The 21187-nt window shown below is 32.7% G+C and overlaps 2 protein-coding genes across 3 annotated transcripts in view; one reads left to right on the top strand and one right to left on the bottom strand.

Annotated features, from left to right (window-relative positions):
* LOC132718404 (protein prune homolog 2-like) overlaps positions 1 to 3429 on the bottom strand; it is an 87310-nt gene extending 83881 nt beyond the window's left edge. The window contains exons 1-4 of the mRNA XM_060702100.1: positions 3276 to 3429; positions 1803 to 1889; positions 980 to 1084; positions 383 to 511 (exon numbers count right to left, since the gene is read on the bottom strand). Of these exons, the coding sequence (XP_060558083.1) occupies positions 383 to 511; positions 980 to 1084; positions 1803 to 1838 (270 nt within the window). The 5' untranslated portion in view covers positions 1839 to 1889; positions 3276 to 3429. The remainder of the gene's footprint in view (positions 1 to 382; positions 512 to 979; positions 1085 to 1802; positions 1890 to 3275) is intronic.
* Positions 3430 to 5079: 1650 nt separating this feature from the next.
* On the top strand, positions 5080 to 21000 carry LOC132718385 (acetylcholine-gated ion channel acc-4-like). 2 transcript variants are annotated; one of them, XM_060702078.1, is made up of 9 exons: positions 5080 to 5212; positions 10834 to 11241; positions 12529 to 12723; positions 13705 to 13812; positions 14606 to 14755; positions 17058 to 17213; positions 17944 to 18123; positions 19079 to 19126; positions 20277 to 21000. In XM_060702078.1, the coding sequence occupies exons 2-9, from the start codon at positions 10858 to 10860 to the stop codon at positions 20391 to 20393; spliced, it is 1338 nt and encodes a 445-aa protein (XP_060558061.1). In that variant the 5' UTR covers positions 5080 to 5212; positions 10834 to 10857; the 3' UTR covers positions 20394 to 21000. The 2 variants fall into 2 exon arrangements, with proteins under 2 accessions (XP_060558061.1, XP_060558062.1); XM_060702079.1 differs by lacking the exon at positions 5080 to 5212 and adding an exon at positions 7110 to 7452.
* Positions 21001 to 21187: the final 187 nt, after the last annotated feature.

Below are 21187 nucleotides of genomic sequence, written 5' to 3'. Positions count from 1 at the left end.
TTAACACAAGTATATTATAACAACATCATTTGCATGCGACCTTGTCTCAAACTAGACACTTGAGTGGCTGCACGGCCAAGTGGTTAAAATGTTGGACTAGTTAGTAATCTAAGGATTGTTTGCCACCTGATTTCTGTCACAGGCAAGCTATTGTTTCCATTAGCAAGAAACTTAACACTCATTGTCTGATACTGGTTAGTTCCAGGGACCAATAAAATGGAACCAGCTAGCCCTGGATTACAAATTTTATAAAAACCATTGTAAGAAATATTGGTAACTCCACTTATAATAAAACAAAATTTTGCAAAATAGAGAAACGTTAAGCAAAATAGTGTATATGATTTTATCAGTGGAGTATAAACAGTGGCAGAATAAAAATTACCTTAAATAAAAGACAGTCTGACGGTATGTTGAGCTTGTTGAAGAAATATGTGGTTTCCGTTCGTAATCGGAACTGACTCGCTGCAATGTTCAGTACAGGTATGACGACAGTGTTCTGGTCCGCATTTTTCTGAAAAAGGTTAAAAATAATGTCCTTGTGAATAAAGCGTTCTTCAACCCCAAACCTTAAGCATGCAGTAGGAATTGAAAAATTTCACTTGTCAACTAGTATTAACTTGTAGAATAAACAATATTTTGTGGCAGAACAAGTGTAAAATTGTAGACTGCTTGTAGAGTTAAACAGCGATTGATCTTATATGACGAGTGGCTCCGAAAATAATTTTCGATCTCTTATTCAGGTACCTGAGAAAGTATTCACCACCACCCGCTTGAGTACTAAAACACACCAGCACTAAGCAGTGAAAAGTTTCGTTGAAAAACATAATTATAGATACTCTCATAAAAAGCCTAGTATTTTAAATCATAATTTACTGTGGATAAGCTGCCAGTGTCCAAACATATGCTCAGTGACAGCCTTGAGGCTAAGGGAACATTGAACATTGATTATACATGAAATATAAAATAACCCAATACTTACAGAATGAAGATAATAGGCATAAATGATAGCAGATGCAGCTGAATCTAGATCACAAGCCTCATTTCCAATCACAGCATGTATATAACCAGTCTGTTCTCTCTCACCCTACAATATAATTATAAGAATGAAATTTTCACTTCAGTATATAGTTAAGCTATATTTGAAAGCATATCCTAGAATAATGGAAATTTTATCAGAAATATACAGTGCAATCTCTACAAAGCAGCATTCTGTCGACCAATAACTTCTATACAAGAACAATAACAAAGACATCACAATAAATTTAACTTTTATAGAGCAACACCTCTCAATAAAAACCAAACTTTATATCTTCCAAGGATGTTGCTCTGCAGTGATTACACTGTACTCCATTTAATGCAGGTAATATTGAACATGTGTAAAAGCACATTAAACATTTGCACATTTTATGTTAAAATGTAACAAAATAATTAAGAAAAAAATATAGAATTATTTTTTCAACATTCACATTGTAGTGCCATTCTGTGCATTTAAATTTTATATACTTATTTGTATGGGTTCAAGTCAAATAGTGACTTTTAAAATTTTAAAATTTTAGGTCCCTCTCTATTTAATCTTAGCATTATTTCAGTAACAAAATGGCACCTGGGAAGAACCACTGACATTCTGTAAGCCATCTGTATAGCTTCCTCCCATGAAAAGAGTTCCTATTTCCTTTAGGATTCGAACCTTAAGTCAATGACCTTAACCTGCCACAAAGATGCCTTGTCAAGATGTGTGCAAGGAGAGCCTAAGATGTAACATGAGAAAAATAAATTAAAACAAAACAAGCAAAGTAACTAACTAGACTAGCTTTTAACTGTGACAGATAAACTTCCATACTGGAATCTAATACTTGGTCAACATGAGTATCTGACCATCAATGCTTCACCTGAAACATATAAAAACAAGAGAAGTTATACTTTAATGAAATAAGTAATGTCAACTCACCTTAGAGCAATAATAGGTTAAGTCCTTCTAAATTTGATAGGAGTTATTCAGTTATTGCACTAAGGTGACGATATATAATCAATTAGTTACAGGGACTTCATGGAGCCTCGCTTTCATAACACCATTTCCAAATAAAAATTGACAGTCTTGACACTTGTTGACATAGTTTATTGCATGATGAGTGAATTTGATCAACATGTTAGATTAAACAAAGACAAAGTCTGTGTTGATGAAGTCTGAGAGCATCAGAGAAATGTGCTGGACTCAATTTATAATGGCAAATGCCGTCAAATTTTCATCTTTCATTATCTTCCCCTAAATTTGGTCATGTGGCATGTTGGTCACATGCCAATCAGTCTATTAATTGGATTATCATTAGTCGATATTTACATGAGAAACCCTGAAGGTTTCAACAAAGCATTGATATCATCAAAAAAAAAAAAAAAAAAAAAAGTATAAAATAGAGCACATACTATGAATATGCAAAATATATCAACGCCTGAATCCCAGGTTATACTGCCGACACAATAGAGTACCTCATTTGATATCATAGCCAGTAACAATTTAACATTGTTATTATATACATGTAATTCAAAGTCCTATGACAAAGCCTAAGCATTGCCTTTCACGGCAAAACTAAAGTGCCAACATAGATGATTTCAATTCTGTACAAAGAATAAACATTCCGCTTCAAATTTAGGCAAAAAAAAATCACTTCAATAAAGATATTTAGTTTATACAAATTTATTTTAGTTCGATTGTGTTGGAAGCTATAAGCTTATTGAAACACTCTCGAATCCATTCCTGGAACCAACCAGTACTAAGCAATGAATGTAAAGTTTCTTGCTCAAGGAAGCAACGGCTTGCCCCTGACAAGGTTTGAACTTAGTGGTCAGCAATCCTTAGATTACTAGTCTGACGCGTTAACTTCTCGGCCACGCCGCAATAAAGATATTTGATTTTCTACATCATCACGAGGGCTTTGACAAAATGGGTAGGGGTTTGACAAAATAGAAATAAAGAAAGACTGAATCTTGACAATGTCATGCTATGCTATTGTACTGATCAGGGAAATTAACTGCTGCAATGCATAACATTAACCAGTTATATAACAAAAATGTATGTACATTTTAAAATTCATTTAATTAAAGACACTTACAGAGCAATTTCATCAAGTTATTGTATATTATATTTTAAACTTTATATACAATGCCAATCATTTACAGTTAAATGCATGCCAATACACTGAACAATGAACATCTTTTATCCGAAATGCATTTAACCGAAAGCCATACCATTACATCAATTTTACGATGCGTCTATTTACCTTTTTGTAAGATTTTAATCAGTCAATGAAATAAAAAATATAATTATATTCACGATATTGTAGTTTTTGATACTTAACGATGCATTAAATATAACAAAATATCGAAGAATTGTAGGATTTAACGATTTCCTCTGAAAGTCATCGATAAAATCTGTTCACCGTTTCATTCCGGCTGAAAAGGCCTACCCGCCGTCCCAAATTCCGACAAGGGTTTTGTGGAGTATGATACACACAACATTGTTACTCATAAAATGAGTTATAAAAGATATCATTTTCTTTTTTTTGTCACATGTACAAGATGATGGGCCCAATCTTCATAAATTCGCACATTTCGGCTGTTTTGTTAAAATCTTCAACCGACTGACAGCCGTTTTGTATCCGTCCCTGTTGTACCTCTTCGATGCTTAGTGAATATGTTATGTGTACTTTATTTCTAGCAAAGTATGCCAACCGAGTTAAAGAAAACTTTCTTGTTTCTTGAAGTTTCATGTCCATTTTTAAGGAACCAGAATTGATATCTATCTCTGAATATTGCCAACCCCTCTCGCGAGCGTTAATTATAGGCATGAAATAAGTGTGTGTCGTCTGTGTCAGATGCTCGTATTTATGTAAACCATTTTTCTTATTTAGACGTACATGTCTCTGTATGGTCGTAGCATGTTTATCATGATATCATTTTTATTTACCATTTCCAGATTGTAATGCAAAAACATATGTCGAAACCTTTGCATCACAATAAATATCAGACCAGTGAACTACACATGTACTCAATCATGATTGCTTACTTCAAGATTATGTCTTTAGCTAAAGAATCATTTCTAGTCGAACTTTCTCTATATTTCGTTTCAACGACAAGTTATTGTTATTTGGATATTATTTAGAACATAGCTCGTTGATTTCAGCCTTTTAATATTATTACCAGGCTATTAAATGTGACCAGAGATATAAATCAAACAATCTCAGAGAGTGTCACTTTGGTGACTTAATTGATAGAATTCTGCTGGCCAAGGCTATGACTTCCTGTCTTCTGGATGTCGCATGCTCCCATTGCATTGTTCCTAAGAACCTGATTCGTCTCATGTTTATTGCATTATCCATGAACATCGCATGAAAGTGTGGCTATTGCATTGTCCCTAAGCTTTTACCTTGTCCTTAAGCTATTGCATTATTACTAAGCTATTACATTATCCCGTGAACGTTACATTGGCCAATGGCTAATTCATAGTCCCTAAGCTTTTACATTGTCCTTAAGCTATTGCATTATTACTAAGCTATCGCATTATCCGTGAACGTCGCATGGTCCTATGGCTAATGCATTGCTCCTAAGTTAGTGCATTGGTCCTGTAGCTATAACCCTGAGGTTACTGCACTGTCCCCGTAAACGCTGCACGGTTATATAGCTATTGTATTTTCCGGTCCCTAGGCGATTGCATTACCCCCAAGTATTTGCGTTGTCTGTATCATGTGCACTTGCAAGTTAAGAAAAAGAATGGAACAGTGGAATTTTTAATGGAAAACTATATTCCCCAATCACATAAGAAGATTCCCTAATTACATTAAAAGACAAATCAAAGTAAAAACTACAGTGAACTGATTTATAAATGTATATACATCTTCTTTTCATACTAAGCATAATAAATATTACATTTTAATATCTCATTTATTTTTTATATAGAGATAACTAGTCCCTCACGACATAAGTTTAAGACATTAATAGAAATGTATTCATACCTTTAGAAAACAGTTTGAAAAACTCGAATGAATAAGAGCACGATATGGATTTGTAGGCACTGGCTATAGATTCAATTAAAGATCAATGGATGGATCGATGGGGTTAACCTAGATTTTCATGTTTCTAAACTACAGTGTGTATACATGTGAAGGTGTAATGAAAGGTAATATTTAAAGGAATGCTGGACGCATCCGAATGTTCAAAGGTAAGCGGCAGTTTTCTAGATGGATAACAATTATAATGATAATGAAAATTATTATGATTAATTCATAGCAACAACAATGATAATCATCTTAAAATGTTAATAAAAATATGGTGATAAAATAATTACGATAATAATGATAGCAAAAGTAAAAACGATGATCATAATAATAAAAAATAAAATAATAATAATGATGATGATAAAACAAATAACGATAATTATGAAAATAACAATAATCATTATAAACAACGATCATACTAATAATGATAATAATAATTTAATGCTGATTATTTTTATGATGATTATGATGATAAAGATTATGATTACAATTATAGTGGTGCTATTGGTGATGATGATAATATGATGGTGATGATGATAATATGATGGTAATGATGATAATGATTGTGATAATGATCATTGTGATAATGATGATGATAATAATGATGATAATATCAATGATGATAATAATAATGATGATGTTGATAATAATGAGTGTTATTATCGTGTTGTCAGAATTTTGTTAATGATACTCGATTAAATATTATTACTAAGAGGACATTTTTAATGTCACCAAAGAAACTGAACTGAACATATACATGAGAAGGGTCGTGATTTACACAATAACTTTTTCAACATTAAAAATAACATATCTCTGTTATTCGTTATTTCCAAATAGAAGAAGATCATTCAATAACAATGTATCACACATAAATTACTATTGACTTTACGATATTGATTATTTTGTCCCAGTACATACATAAACAATTTAACGTCTCTTTAAATCGATAAATTATTCATTGTACACATAATAGTATAACTTTTTCCGCAGTAATTATGAAAATTTATGGTATGATAGAACCACAATTCAGGTCTTTTTTCAGGTCTTTTTTATTTATTTATTTTTTATGACGTTTACGTTTTCATTGTTATATGATGTTGAAAATAAAAATCTCTGAATACCTTTGAGATGTTAAAGATAAGTATGAATAAGTACGGTTAAGCGGATTTCCATAGTTTTTTTCTCGTTATTTTAAGTCGGTGCTAAAAAATTGAATACCTTCTAAAATGGAATACATATACTAGTATATTATAAGAAAGGGAGAAAAATAGGGATAAAGTTTATTTTCTTTAGTCGGCTGAGAATAATAACGATAATTATTTGTTTATTTCAATACACTGTCAATTTTACTGTTTCACGATAACTTCTAACTGTTTTAAGAAAATCTTCTGTCTAAAATTTGGTGGTGGTGTTGGAAGTTTTTACTGCGACAGTAAGCCACATTGAATTTATCAGAACACAGTTCAGCCACCTTATCGTTACTAGGGAGGCTGGCAAGCAGATTTCCAGTATTAGTTGCCTGTTCTTTCGCAAGGAACTGATAACTTCTGTAACGCCATAGCAAAGGTACTGTGCAAAGACCGTTGAAAGGATTTCATCATCCATCACAACGAAAGTGATCCGCATCGTCCGGGAATCGAACCCGGATCACCCGATTCACAGTCATCTGAAATAGATGGTTTATTTTTGAATTTCTATAAAAATATAACCCCTTACTATGTCCATAGATATGATTTTGATATAGAAACCTTGTAAATATGAAAGAATATGATGCAAAAAATAAGATAAAGAAAAAATATAAAAAATGATAATAAAGCAATCTACGGTATAGAGTCTTGTCTAGCTGTTCGGATGCACACAAAAATTGGTCTGACTATTCACTGGCTACGCTATCTTCTATGTTTAAGTGTTACAACTATCGGATCAAGGCCATGTAAACCTATATTGTACCTATAGATTATTCGTAATGGCTGCTTAAGAGGTAGCGATTTAAATTGTTAAAATAATCTCTCTAGTCCACGTATGTCAAGTTATGACAAGTTTTTAAAATGTCTACTCGACCCGTATAATTTATTTCTTGTTTGTATATGACCTTTCGTCGAGTGTTTATCACCAAAATAAGTTAAACAAATTCTTTATTGATTACTTTTAAAGATCTATATTCACTCTGAACGGAATTGTATCTTTTATTGAATGGAAGTACATGTATGTCTGTTTGCAGTTTGTACAGTATATTGGTTCTATGCGATAAATTAAATGGATTTAGTTTGCTAGCGAGTTAATTGTGGAAATTTAATATAAAATTTTTAGGATGAAATTGTGTTAAATATCAATCGATATGAAAATTGGGTCAAATAGCAACAACTATGTATTCGTTCATGGATTATATATAATAATATTATAGGTATATATATTTTGTTTTATTTTGATATGTATTGTGTGTAAAAATAAACGATTACTTTAGTACATGAAACTTAATAATAAGCATGATGTTTTGAAACAAAACAATACTTTTTTCGGATTTCGGATCGGATATTGATTTTATAGCGTAATTTATCATACATACCGAAGTTTAATTGCCGAAAAAGATCGATAAGGTATTAGAATAATTGACCTTATTTTCTTTTCTGATTATATATGCATTTACCATCTATATTTGCGTTTAAAATCGCACCAACACTGTTGATAAGCTTTACTTGCACACGGGAAGATCTTAAGTCCTTACCCTCGTTAGATACTTATTTTTTGTAAATACCGTCAGGTGCCAGTGTGGAGATATTTACCGAACAAAACAACAACAAATAAAATAAAATAAAATAAAATAAAATAAAATAAATTAAAATAAAATAAAATAAAATAAAATAAAATAAATAAATAAATAAATAAATAAATTAATAAATTAATAAATAAATAAATAAATAAATAAATAAATAAATAAATAAATAAATAAATAAAAGATCAAAACAACAAAAACAACAACAATAACATAAAAACAACAACAACAAAACACGATAAACATACATATTAGACTATAAATTAGAATATGACATTTTTTTTTGAAACAGAAAATATGCATGTCATACTTAAAAAGCGTTGTACTATCCTTTGACATAGATATACATTTTGAAGTAGTATACTTGAACAAAGAATTGCGCTATTTTTTGTTGATGCCGATTATATGTACATTTAAATCGTATTGTACGTACAGTTATCATCTTTAAAACGATCATAAGTCGATAACTTTAGACAACTTTAGACAATGATTAAAAAAAATATTGAAAAAGGAAAAGATAATTTCAAACAAGTTTTGCACACAATTATTGAAATAGGTAAATTAAACAGGCAATCAGGCTAAAATATCACAATGGCTCTGCAGAAGCGGTAGTTCCACCGCAGCGACACTGGAGCACTAATCGCAGAAACGATGGCTTATTGTTGCATATTTATCAGACATGCGTTTCCATGCTAGAAATTTCATCTGGCATGGGGTGTGGGGGGTAGGGGGGGCAGATGAGTCGCGAGCTATACAATGGCATGTTTGGGATGACCTAATTTTACTGTTATGAGTGAAGTTATAATTTCATATGCTGTTGTACGGGTTTAATGATATAAATTTATAAAAGAATTCAAAATATAATGGAATGTGGTAGAACATGCAAGAAAAAATATCTGATATATGTTCTCGGCCCTGAAGTAATAAAACTTTTTCCTGAGTTCTATTTTATATCTCAGGATTCTCATCGAAAAATTTACATTCTGTAGCAGTTTCTGACCAATCAAATACCTGGCATCTGAATTTGTGCTCAGATATTTTTTCTATAATTTCGGACCCTGTTAGAATAGTAAAACTTGCTGCGCTCAGGGAAAAAGTGATGCAGTTGAAGATGCTAATCTACCCTCAAAGGTTTGACCACAGAGCTATTATAAATTATAAATGTACAATGTATCTTGAATATAAGTCTATGATTTAATATATTTTGTTTTTTGAAAAAAAAGTCACCCAAATACAATTTACATAAGTTTTAAAATTTACACGCGTTTCTTGCTCCGTGAAATACCAGCAGCCAATTGTATAAACAATTTAACCGCGGAGTTACAACTCATTAAATACTTGATATTTTAACCCTTTATATTATATTTAAAACCGTTTGCAACGCTAATCTTGTTTGTGGGTTAGTACCTTTAACCTACTGTAATAAATTACAAAGTTCAATACATTTATTTATTACAATTTTAAAGTATTTCAAGCTTTTCTTGATTTCGAGGTTTAACTTTTAAATCGCATTATAAACTAAAATCATAAATTTAAATCAAAATTCAAACACATTATATAAAAGAAAGCTTAAAAAATCTTTAGCAAAGTAAATGGTATTTAAAATCTGACTTTATATTATATTTGATTATAACACGTTTACCTTATTCAACTTCATTTATTTGCTCCATATTGCCCGCTTTTTAATATAAAGTCATTTATAATGAAAGCGATATTTAGGTTGCAAATGAATGCGTAATATAGCGTTTTTGTTATGCATATTTTTTATATATAAGTTGAAAAACACATATCTTTTCATTTCAATCCCTCATTTACAAACCGAAATGACATTTGGAATATATTAGACAGTATTTTAATGGGAAGAAAAGTGATATAAATTCAGATAAATCATGCATGCTATTCTGTATTGAATATATTGAATGCTATATCTAGGGAGAATATTGCGTTATTTGCCAACTATGGTTTCATAACAGTTTAAAGAGTACAAAGATCAATCGGAGCTTCTCGGCTTTTATTTAGGATTGAGACTAGAAAAAGTGCAAATGATTAAATGCTAAAATTTTCCCTTTTCCATGCCGAAATTAATTATGAAGTATAATTCATCACTTCTCACCGACTTATATACGAAAATGATTAAAAATGTAAGAATCGAAATAAGATTCCTGCCTTATAATGCACAGACCCTTGGGGTGTGGAGCTTAAAACGCCTTTAAAATCCAAATAAAATGTATATTTGTCAATCCCAGCACATGTACTGATCATAAATATAAAGAAACTTAATAAACGCCGTTTTGAAAAAAAAATCATATTTCAACGTCTTAAGTTTTATTATAGACGTTGAAATATGATTTTTTTTCAAAACGGCTTATAATTATAATCATTAAAATTTTTTATATACATATGATCAGTACATGTGCTGGGATTGACAAATATACATTTTATTTGTATTTTAAAGGCGTTTTAAGTTCCACACCCCAAGTGTCTAGGTTATAATGCAGTATAGTTGACATATGTTTGTTCATTTATCAATATTTTCGTTGTTTTCTTTCGTTAACTCACCATTCGCATATTTCACGCGATCTTCTAAAATGGTCTATGAATCTCGATGAAGAAACACAACTTCACTTATGTGCTAATATATTAAAGTGATAATTATATCGAGCTAGAAACTTCATGAAAACAAGTACAGTTAATAAAACAACACCTTAGTCAAGACTAGTAACATTTTGTAGCCATTTACATTTCAGAGCTTACAGTTCTACCGGTATCTAAGTAACTTTCGAAAAATTTATAAAGATGTGTTGACCTTAAACATCAAAACTTCTTTTTCTCTTAAAGAAATGTAGATATCATATGTTTATAAGAACTTCAGTGAATTACAGGAGACTGGAACAAAAACTTTTTATTTTGGCGGGAAATCGGAAAATTCTCTTTTTCAGTAAAGAATAGCTTTAGATGTATAGCTTTTGCGTAACCATGAAAAATAAATCAATCTTTGTGCTTAAATTTCAGATTATGTGAGTTCTTACACTAAAGATGTCGATGCAAGTTTATTCTCCTAAACGTCACCGTAGAGCACCGAAGATTGCCGAAGACAATTCCGTGTACAGTACTGTAAACTCGGCAAAAACTCCGTCGATTATTGAACTCGAAAATTTAAGATACGAACACTCCCAGGAATACATTGTTGACACCATGCCCACGCCGAATAGTTTAACATATCGCCCATTGCCTGCTGTGCAAATGAAAAAGACGTATCAACCCCACACAACGCCCCGGTGGGAGGACAGGAAAAAGACCACAGTTTACGTCACAGTGACGTTTCTAAAACTAGGAGAAATTGATACGATTAAGGAATATTTCGAAGCCGATGTGTACATACAGGCTAGATGGAGAGAGCCCCTGTTAGATAACACAAAGGTAGGTAGGCCTTGCATTAAATCTATAGTTATGCAATTAAAGACCTTACACAAAAAGACGTGTCCTGCTTTGAATGGTAAATTTAGGAGTTTCAACATTAAAATGCTTAAATTTTTGAAGGCTGATTTGTGTCACATTTTCTCTTCGCCGGGTGCCGGACGAAATCACGAAACTACTTCAACGTCAATATTTTCTTTGTACTTTCGTTTCGCGGAGCGCAAGGCGAAAAACGCGGAAATACGAGTCACCGCGAAAACTCAGAAATAAGAGTAACCACTTTTTCGCATGGCGTCCCGCGGAGCAAAAATACGACATGGCACACACCAGCCACCATATAAATCATTTAAAAATATAAGGCATAGTCAGGATGTGTAGGCTAATCTGGTTCTATGCAGGGTTGGGAGTGGGTATGCTCGGCAAGTCATCTTTGCCGCTAGAGTTCATAGCGACAATCGTTAGAAACAGTTGAATTCTAATCATCCGTAGTCAGGCCATGTTCATCTTGACTTCCTGTGAAGCTCAAAGGGATTAGATAAATAGTAGGAAAATTAGGATTTTTATTGGTTATTTTCTTATTTCAATTGTAAACATAGGAACCTGATAGTTTATTTAACAATATTAATGTAAAAAAAAGAGTTTTTTGGAACTAAGTAATCTCGAAAACGAACTGTTATAATTGTAGGTCGGAGTCTTGCGTACATGTACTTTACTCATACAGTTAATAACCTGTTTAGACTTTCTAATCTGCCATATCTGATGCTGCTACATGTATTGTACCTGTAAAAACAATTTAAAATATTTTTTTTCTTAATGATTTCGGTATTTTTCTTTAAATATTTTTTTCTTAAAGCCCCATTATGGCTCTGAAATGCTATCATTTTTTATTTCTTAAAAAATGTTCATTTTTTTTGGTTTCTTATGTACAGTTTTCAAAAATGTACTCATTTGTTATATAGTACATGAACTGTCCTTTTTGTATCTTTAGTTCTTTTGGTAATTGGTATAGTAATAGAGAATAAGTATATTGCATGGAAGTTAAAATACTTCTTTGTTTTCATTTTGCTACCTTTACGGCACATAGCTACTTTTGTCAGCTGTTCAACATCTAACATGTACTTAATAAATTATTTAAACATAATTGATATTTCTGAAGAATAAGAAAATATGGATTTCTGAGGCATAATGTGCCCTTAAAAGAAGAATAAATAATAATAATATAGAATATGTTTTTTTCACTTTACCTTTTTTGTACGGAAAAACTCAAATCAAAGTAAATTTTGTTTTCAGACAACAGTTTCGGACTATACACAGTTTTGGAACCCGGAGTTGGTCTTACAGAATGTTTTTGAGGACCCGAAGGAACAGGTATGGCACGAGGTGCGTCATATGCAGCATGGGGAGGCGTTTATATACGAAATGAGGCGCGTCAAGGGGAAATTTATGGAGACAATGGAGCTGAATGACTTTCCTTTTGATGTACAGGTAAACAATAGTTACATTTTATATATTCGGGAGGTTCGTTTGTATTAGGGTCATACCGCAATATATTGGATATCCCAGTATTTTATCTGTGAATATTATACCGCAATATGTTTTCAGACATTGCAATATATTGTAGCTATAAACTTTTAATAAAAAAAATCATTAAAGGTAGAAGTACATGTATATTCAGCTTGTTCTAACTTGACATCAAATGGTAAGTATGTAAACTTGTTTAACTTCTTCATTTAAAATGCCACTTTTAACACCTTTTAAAATATTTAATAAAGAGCCTCTCACATACCATTAATTTGGATATAATATTAAACAATAAACTCTTTTAGTCGAGGTTCTGTAGGTCTAATAATTGATTTTCAAGTTTTTTGATGTTCACAATATATCGCAATATGATTTTTCTTTGCAAAAGCCACCCCTAGTTTTTATGCATTGTTTGATTTTAAATCACACACCGACAATGTAAAGGGCATACGGGCGACTTTCCAGCTTTTAAATGGCTAATTAAGACATTAGGCGCCCCTCCAAGCATTTTTATTCCAGGCAGGAATGGGCACCTGAGTGTAGGTTCGTTGATTTTATTAACAGTTCATATTTTTATTGATTGATTAGGCTTTAATATTATTATATTACTATATAAACGTCACATGACCTCTTATGAGATAAACCTTTACAGGAAGACCCTAAGAAAAAGTTGTAGGTACGAGTCAGTGTTGACCTTTTAGTTGTTGACCGTTTAGTTGGAAAGCTCTCTGACATGAACGAATTCAAAGTCCTTGTTGGGATTTGAACCCACACTGACGATTGGCAAGTATTTTAAAGTCACTCAGTCACTTATTGTTGGGATTTTGGGATTTGAACCCGCACTGACGGGGGCAAATTGTTCAATATCCAGTTACCTTAACAAATCAGTCACCTACAGAACATTGAGTGACAACTTAATTTACAGAATGTTTTGCATTGTTTCAGGGTATTTCAATGGTGCTATCTTCGGAATTAACAAAAGATGTTTTAACTATTGTTGAAGATAAAGACGAAATCAGTACAATATATGTTGACTGTTTCTCCGACAGCCAGGTATGTAGGGACATAATTTCCGTGTGTTATTCTTAAAAAAATTTTCTGTAGTTTATAATCTATTATAAACACTGTCTTGTCTTCCATTAAATTTCGCAGACCCTGGTGGTGGTGGTGGCATTAGTAGTTGTTTACTCAGGATCACGGCAGATTGTCGCATTGAATTTACCAGAGCACAGTTCAGCCACCGCATCGTTCCTGGGCAGGCTGTCAAGCAGTTTACCAGTACTAGTTGCCTTCACTTTCGCAAGGAACTGTAACTTCTGTACATGCCAGAACAGAAGTACAGTGCGAATGACCGTAGAAAGGATTTCATGATCAGTCACAAGGAAAGTGATATGCACCGTTAGGGAATCGAACCCGGGTCACCCGATTCATAGTCCAATGTGCAGTCCGACGCTCTGAGCTAACCGGACGGCTCTTTGTTTTTCAATTTTCTTTCCCAAAAGAATTTTTACTAACTAAATCAGTTTGAATACGTTTTTAGAAAATCGGCGAACCTTCAATAACCGGGGAAATGACTGTCTTGTAGGGAATTAGAAAATTCATTCAAAATTTAAAAATAACTGTATATTTCTTAATACATTTGCAAGAACGTACCTGAATCGAAGCTTTTCATATAAAAAATCTTTTTAAAGACACTTGGGGTCGACCTGCTAAACTATATGCAAACAGAGCTTTTTTAAGCCAGACACTTTAATCAAAAACATTGTAACTAGTGTGTTATTTTCCTCATTACTGGTTATCTGATCATGTTACTGTTTCTCATCTTTTCTGTATATGCTTTCGATAGGAGTGGGAGTTGTACAACTTTGTGGAGATGGACCCACTAGATATATCAGCACAGTATACACGTGCACGGATCAGTTACCCGGGAATTATCGCCACGTGCTGTGTATCTAGACGAGCGGGCTTCTTTGCTTGGAATGTCCTAGTGATTGTGGTATGAGAATATTTAATTGCTTTAATACTTCCATGAAATTTTCTTTCTTTATGTTTAAAGGCCCATTAAGCCTCGGAAATATTAAGATTTAATTTCTCAAATTATTGTGTCCAAAAAGTTACTTAGTAAGAGAAAGAACATCGAAACACGAAGCTATCTGATTTGTACGAGTGGGCGTATTTTTTTTTTTGATTACGTAATGTCATTATTTGTGTCCGACAGAAGGCTATACTTGCGTCTCATTTAGTCTTTTGGTTTTGATGTAGATTGTTTCAGTGATGAAATAGCAACTCGCAAGGGAGGACATGAATGCCAGCAATCGTCTAACAATAGTTTTTCACTCGTTTGGCTATACATGTACATCTATAAACAGCCACTCTTAAGGTGTTAAAATATAATTGTATAGCTCATTTGTTGACCGTAAATGTGATAATGTATAAAGGCATTTTAAAAACCATTCAAATCAGAGCGGGCGCTGTAGTGCAGTGGTAACACTGTTTGACTACAAATCATGGGGTCGCAGGTTCGATCCCCCGCTACTCCAATAAAAATTAAAACAGTATTTCGGATATAAATAAATAAATAAAAAATGTTAAGTAGTATAAAATGTTAAAAATAATAATAATAATAATAAAATAATAATAAAAATAATATATAGTATATGAAAGTAATAAACAATAGTGGCATATTAAGGATAACTTAATAAACAAAACTTACACAAGTAAACATGACGCACTGAGCACAACTCACACAGTAAACATGACCCACTGACCACTACTCTCACAGTAAACATCACTTACTGAACACTACTCTAACAGTAAGCATCACTCACTGAACACTACTCTCACAGTAAACATCACTCACTGAACACTACTCTCACAGTAAACATCACTCACTTTACACAACTCACACAGTACACATCACTCACTGAACACTACTCTCACAGTAAACATCACTCTCACAATAAGCATAACTCACTCAACACTACTCACACAGTAAACATCACTCACTGAACACTACTCTCACAGTAAACATCACTCACTGTACACTACTCTCACAGTAAACATCACTCTCACAGTAAACATGACACACTGAACACTACTCTCACAATAAACATGACTCACTGAACACTACTCTCACAGTAAAACATGACTCACTGAACACTACTCTCACAGTAAACATGACTCACTGAACACCACTCTCACAGTTAACATAATACACTGAACACTACACTCACAGTAAACATGACTAACTAACTGGACATTACTCTCACAGTAAACATGACTCACCGAACACCACTCTCATAGTTAACATGACACACTGAACACTACGCTTACAGTAAACATGACTCACTGAACACCACTCTCACAGTAAACATGGCTCACTGAACACTACTCTCACAGTAAACATGACTCACTGAACACTACCCTCACAGTAAACATGACTCACTGTACACTACTCTCACAGTAAACATGACACACTAACCACTAGTCACACAGGAAACATGACTCACTGTACACTACTCTCACAGTAAACATGACACACTGAACACTACTCTCACAGTAGGCATGACTCACTGAACACTACTCACACAGTAAACATGACACACTGAACATTACTCACACAGTAAAACATGACTCACTGAACACTACTCTCACAGGAAACATGACTCACTGTACACTACTCTCACAGTAAACATGACACACTGAACACTACTCTCACAGTAGGCATGACTCACTGAACACTACTCACACAGTAAACATGACACACTGAACACTACTCACACAGTAAGCATGACTAACTGAACACTACTCTCACATTAAACATGACTAACTGAACACTACTCTCACAGTAAGCATGACACATTGAACACTACTCTCACAGTAAGCATGACTCACTGAACACTACTCTCACAGTAAGCATGACTCACTGAACACTACTCTCACAGTAAGCATGACACATTGAACACTACTCTCACAGTAAGCATGACAAACTGCACACTACTCTCACAGTAAACATGACTCACTGAACACTACTCCCACAGTAAACATGACTAACTGAACACTACTCACACGGTAAACATGACTCACTGATCACAAACACTTCACAATTTTTCTTGCTCCCTCTATGAATACAAGATAATTGTCCTTCGGAGTATTGTTCATCCCTTCCCCCTCACCATCTACCATCTTTCGTCTTGTTTATGATTAAACTTTGAATTATCTCAATACACCTGTCGCTCGTCAATTTACCTTTTTCAAAAGTTCAAATGATAAAATATAAAGTTTTCTTTGATTTTCAGAATTTACTGACCATATTTGCATTTACGACATTTGCCGTAGACCCAACTCTGACTCAGAACAGATTACAGTTGTCGTTTATCCTGATGTTGGCAGCTATCAGCTTCCGGTTTGTGACAAACCAAAGCATTCCTAAAATATCTTACCTTACCCATCTTGTAAGTATGATGAAATTTTTATTCCCAGTGATAGAAAAGATAAGAGAAATCAATTAACACAATTACATATACTGTAGACAATACAATAAGCTCCGCTTATAGCAAACTCACCGGGACTTTAAATTTTTTTTTTTATAATTTGGTTTATACAGAATTTATTTTAGTTCGATTGTGTAGGAAGCTATAAGCTTAAAGACACATTTTCGAATCCGTCCCTGGAACCAACCAGTACTGAGCAATGAGTGTAAAGTTTGTTGCTCAAGGAAACAACGACTTGCCCCTGACGGGGATTGAACCCATACGGCTAGCGATCATTAGATTACTAGTCCGACGCGTTAACCACTCGGCCATGTCCCGTTTATAATTTATATATCCGGAACTCCTTATAAACTTATAACAAATAGTTCTTTACGAACCACGTCTCTTACGATCTGATAACGTCTTTATTTTGAAGAGTATTTGATCAAGAAATATAAATAACGTGAAAAATTGACAAATGACTAAAAGAAAAATCAAACTATTTATTTTTTAAAGTTTTTAAAAAACACAATTATGACAAAAATGTACAAGTAACCCGGTTTATGACTCATACCTGACCTGTGCACTCACCTTTTACACTCGGATGGGCACAATGTCATTTTAAATATATTTGGTATTGATATTTTGCTATGATTTCCTATTTTTGGTACATTACCTATTATCATTCATGATTTGTTAATATTTATTCCAGGACCGTTATGTTTTGGTATCGATGATGTTTAGTGGTATTATAACGTTCTGGCATGCCGTTTTATCACGGTTCAAATACGACGCCAGTCTCCAGAGCAAGATGGATTTCTATGCATTTATTTTGTTTGCTATTGGATACTTCTTCTTCCAGATGATATTTATTCTGGTGATGCTACGTCAGGTAATTTTACTGATTACATGAAAGTGCATTAAGTATTCTCTTTTTTATACTTTACTTTAAAAGTATAGTCTGGGTCAATCTCATTATCGTCAGAATTCTATTATATTATCATGAAATTCGACTAAATGGTCATATATTGAAATAAGTAAAATATTGAATCTGAAATACAATCACAATTTAAATTTCAGTATTTTATTTCTGGATTACTTACTATTTAATGATGCATCACATGGTAAAGTTCTGTGCCGCGATGCGATTTCTTTCAAGCTGGAAAATTTGAAATTTAACTTTAACAAACCAAGTAAACCGTTGGACAATAAACATTTAATTAAAGATCCTGTATGTTGTAATTAAGGTTGTAACCACACTTAAGTAAAATTTCAAATATGTATATAATTATGCTTCTGAAACAATTGTTAAAAATCGAAAAATATGTAAAATATGTAATGCAAATATTTGTGCACTTTATATGTAATCATTAAAATATATGCATTCATTTCTTACTCAGACTTTACAGAAAATAAATTTTTAATTACCTCCCTTTATTAGCATGAAATGTAAATTTGGGAATATCTTCACAAATAATGCTCTTTGGAACTTACAATTATTGACAAATTTTCATTTGAGCATTATTTTTATGATATAAAACCATAAAAAAATTGTGTTACAGGATCTTTAAAGGTGTGTTAAGAACGAAACGCTCTCGATAGTTTTTACCAAACATTGTTGACTTCCGGTCAGTTGTAATTTGGCTGCTGCCTGTATATTTCTATGTAACCGATTAGTCGGAGATGGCTTCATATTGTTCTAGATTTGTCAGTGTTCTGGTTAGTCATGCGGGAAATCCGATTAGGTGGATCGTAGGCCAAATGTATAAAAATCGGCGATAAAACCAGGAAAAATACAACAACAAATGCTAACATGTAATGGTGTCTTTCTTTTCTTTATATTATAGCGCCAACAAAAGCTGTCAGAAATACAGAAAAGGGAAAACAAGTACAAGGTATATATACATTTTTAAGGCACTTAGAAGTACTATCATTTTTATTTCTCAAACATTTCTTGGTTACTTGTTTCAAAAAATATACTAATTTCTACATACATGAACTATCTTTTACATCTTTAGCTATTTGGCAATTAATAATAGTGAATTAGTATTTTGTATGGAAGTCAAAATTCAACATTACAATTTGTTTACATTTGGCTAAATTATGACGCTATTTTTAGTTCTATTTGACATTTCTAAAGAATTAAAAAGATCTGAATTTTGAGTCGTAATGTGCCTTTATAATTATGGAAATTTATTTGTTAAGAGAAATTGGGGATACCAAGAAAATTCATTCTGAAAGTTATAGCCGTCGAATTCATATCAATGAAACATAACGTATATAGACATGTATATAAAGTAGAAAATAGTATTAAACGTTTTTGTCTCCTGCTAAATTGTGTAAATGTTGCATGGTTAGCCATTTGAATCAAAATATTCAGATATAAGTAATTGATTAGCAAGTATTTGTTGTTATGAACTTAAAAAATATGCAGTAGATGATTGTTATTGTTTAAAGTCACAAATATGCTGTTTTCATTGAACCAAAGTTGGCTTTCTTATCTTATTTTAATGACCGACAGGGACGTTTACTTTGATTTATAAGGAAGAAGTTCTTCTAAGGTGCTCGCATATGGAGCTATCAAGTTTACTTGCGTTTTGTCTGTCGGTGGTTCCACCCAGGTGCCCCTTTTTGCCTAAAATAACGTAAACCCCATAATAATATAACGCCCGAAGAGTTCCTTGCTCAAGGTGGTCCTCCATCAGTAAAGAGGGAATGTCGCCATTTATGATCTTAATTAACAAAGTCGTTGTGACTTATAAAAAACGCAATTCATGTGATATGACCTAAATGAACAAAGTCGTTGTGACTTATAAAACGCAATTCATCTGAGTAAAATATAGCTGCACATCATTCCGACAAAAAAGTATAAGTAAGTATGACTAGAATTTTTCAAAAACCTTAAAAAACAACAACAAACCTCCAAAGTCCAAAGTATATGGATAGAAAAATATCATTGGGTTAATGTACAGCAATTATTTTTTATCCTTATTAGTCGTTTCTTATCATAATTATCAGGTGTTTTTTTTAAATCTTTTTTACTAGTTTAAAGCACAGAATACTGTTGGCGATGTTTGGAAATCAATTAAAAGCAATGTTGCAAGCGGAGCCTTCACCCTAGGTCTACGAAACAAGTCAAACGTACACACAAGACCTCGGTAGACCGGATACGGATGTTGATCACAAGCTTGGCGCATGCGTATACCAACAGGAAGTGAACAAAAGGGGGTAAAGAAGGGAACTTACACCTAACGATCTATAATAATTGAATGATGCTACTGAAAAAAAATAATAAAGGATGATACCGCAAAAAACTGGATTCGTAATATTATGAAGTATAGACAATAAATATTTTGTTCAAATTTGACAATATTACAAGAATTATAGAAACTTTCTAGAAATCCATGACAATTTTATATGTAATCATTTCTTAAATCACTAGGTTACTCAGTTTTATACACGCATTTTATGATTATGATGTGCAACATTGCTTAGTGTTAGACAGAAAACCATGGAAACAAAACAAATACTTACCTAAATAAGCTTAAGTGTTTTTAAAATGTGAATATAAAGTGGAACGATGGTAAAAAAATCTACAGAAGAAGATCTAGCATAAAGAAGGACAAAATGCATAAATCGAAAATATTCAATATGTTGAAATTTTTTATTGCCTTGCAAGTGCATTATATTTCAATTGTGATATTTAAACTGTGATAGAAACGATATGTAAGTATTCTTTTACCCGGTTAAATACAGTATTACACTTCTCATGTAATAGAAATATGTATACTTTAAGATAGTTGTATCATAGTTTGGGGACCTTTCTGTTGAAAAAGTGTCAGAGTTAAATCGTATACATATACATGCACAGTGCGGTAACTGGAGTGCAGGTATCAGTTACCCGCACTCCAGATAATGCCAGTTGATTGGTTCATTTTTGCTGGGGTTTACATATT

The sequence above is a fragment of the Ruditapes philippinarum genome, unplaced genomic scaffold (genome assembly GCF_026571515.1).
Source record: "Ruditapes philippinarum isolate M1 unplaced genomic scaffold, ASM2657151v2 ctg871_1_1_1_1, whole genome shotgun sequence".
Taxonomy (NCBI): Eukaryota; Metazoa; Mollusca; class Bivalvia; order Venerida; family Veneridae; genus Ruditapes; species Ruditapes philippinarum.
This window is presented reverse-complemented; position numbering and strand designations above follow the sequence as displayed.

Bases quoted from the DNA above. Each gene is read 5' to 3' on its own strand.
- LOC132718385 (XM_060702078.1), top strand. From the start codon at position 10,858: ATGTCGATGCAAGTTTATTCTCCTAAACGTCACCGTAGAGCACCGAAG. The intron at 11,242-12,528 runs GTAGGTAGGCCT...TTTTGTTTTCAG, and splicing joins CCCTGTTAGATAACACAAAG to ACAACAGTTTCGGACTATAC. The intron at 17,214-17,943 runs GTAAGTATGATG...TATTTATTCCAG, and splicing joins TATCTTACCTTACCCATCTT to GACCGTTATGTTTTGGTATC.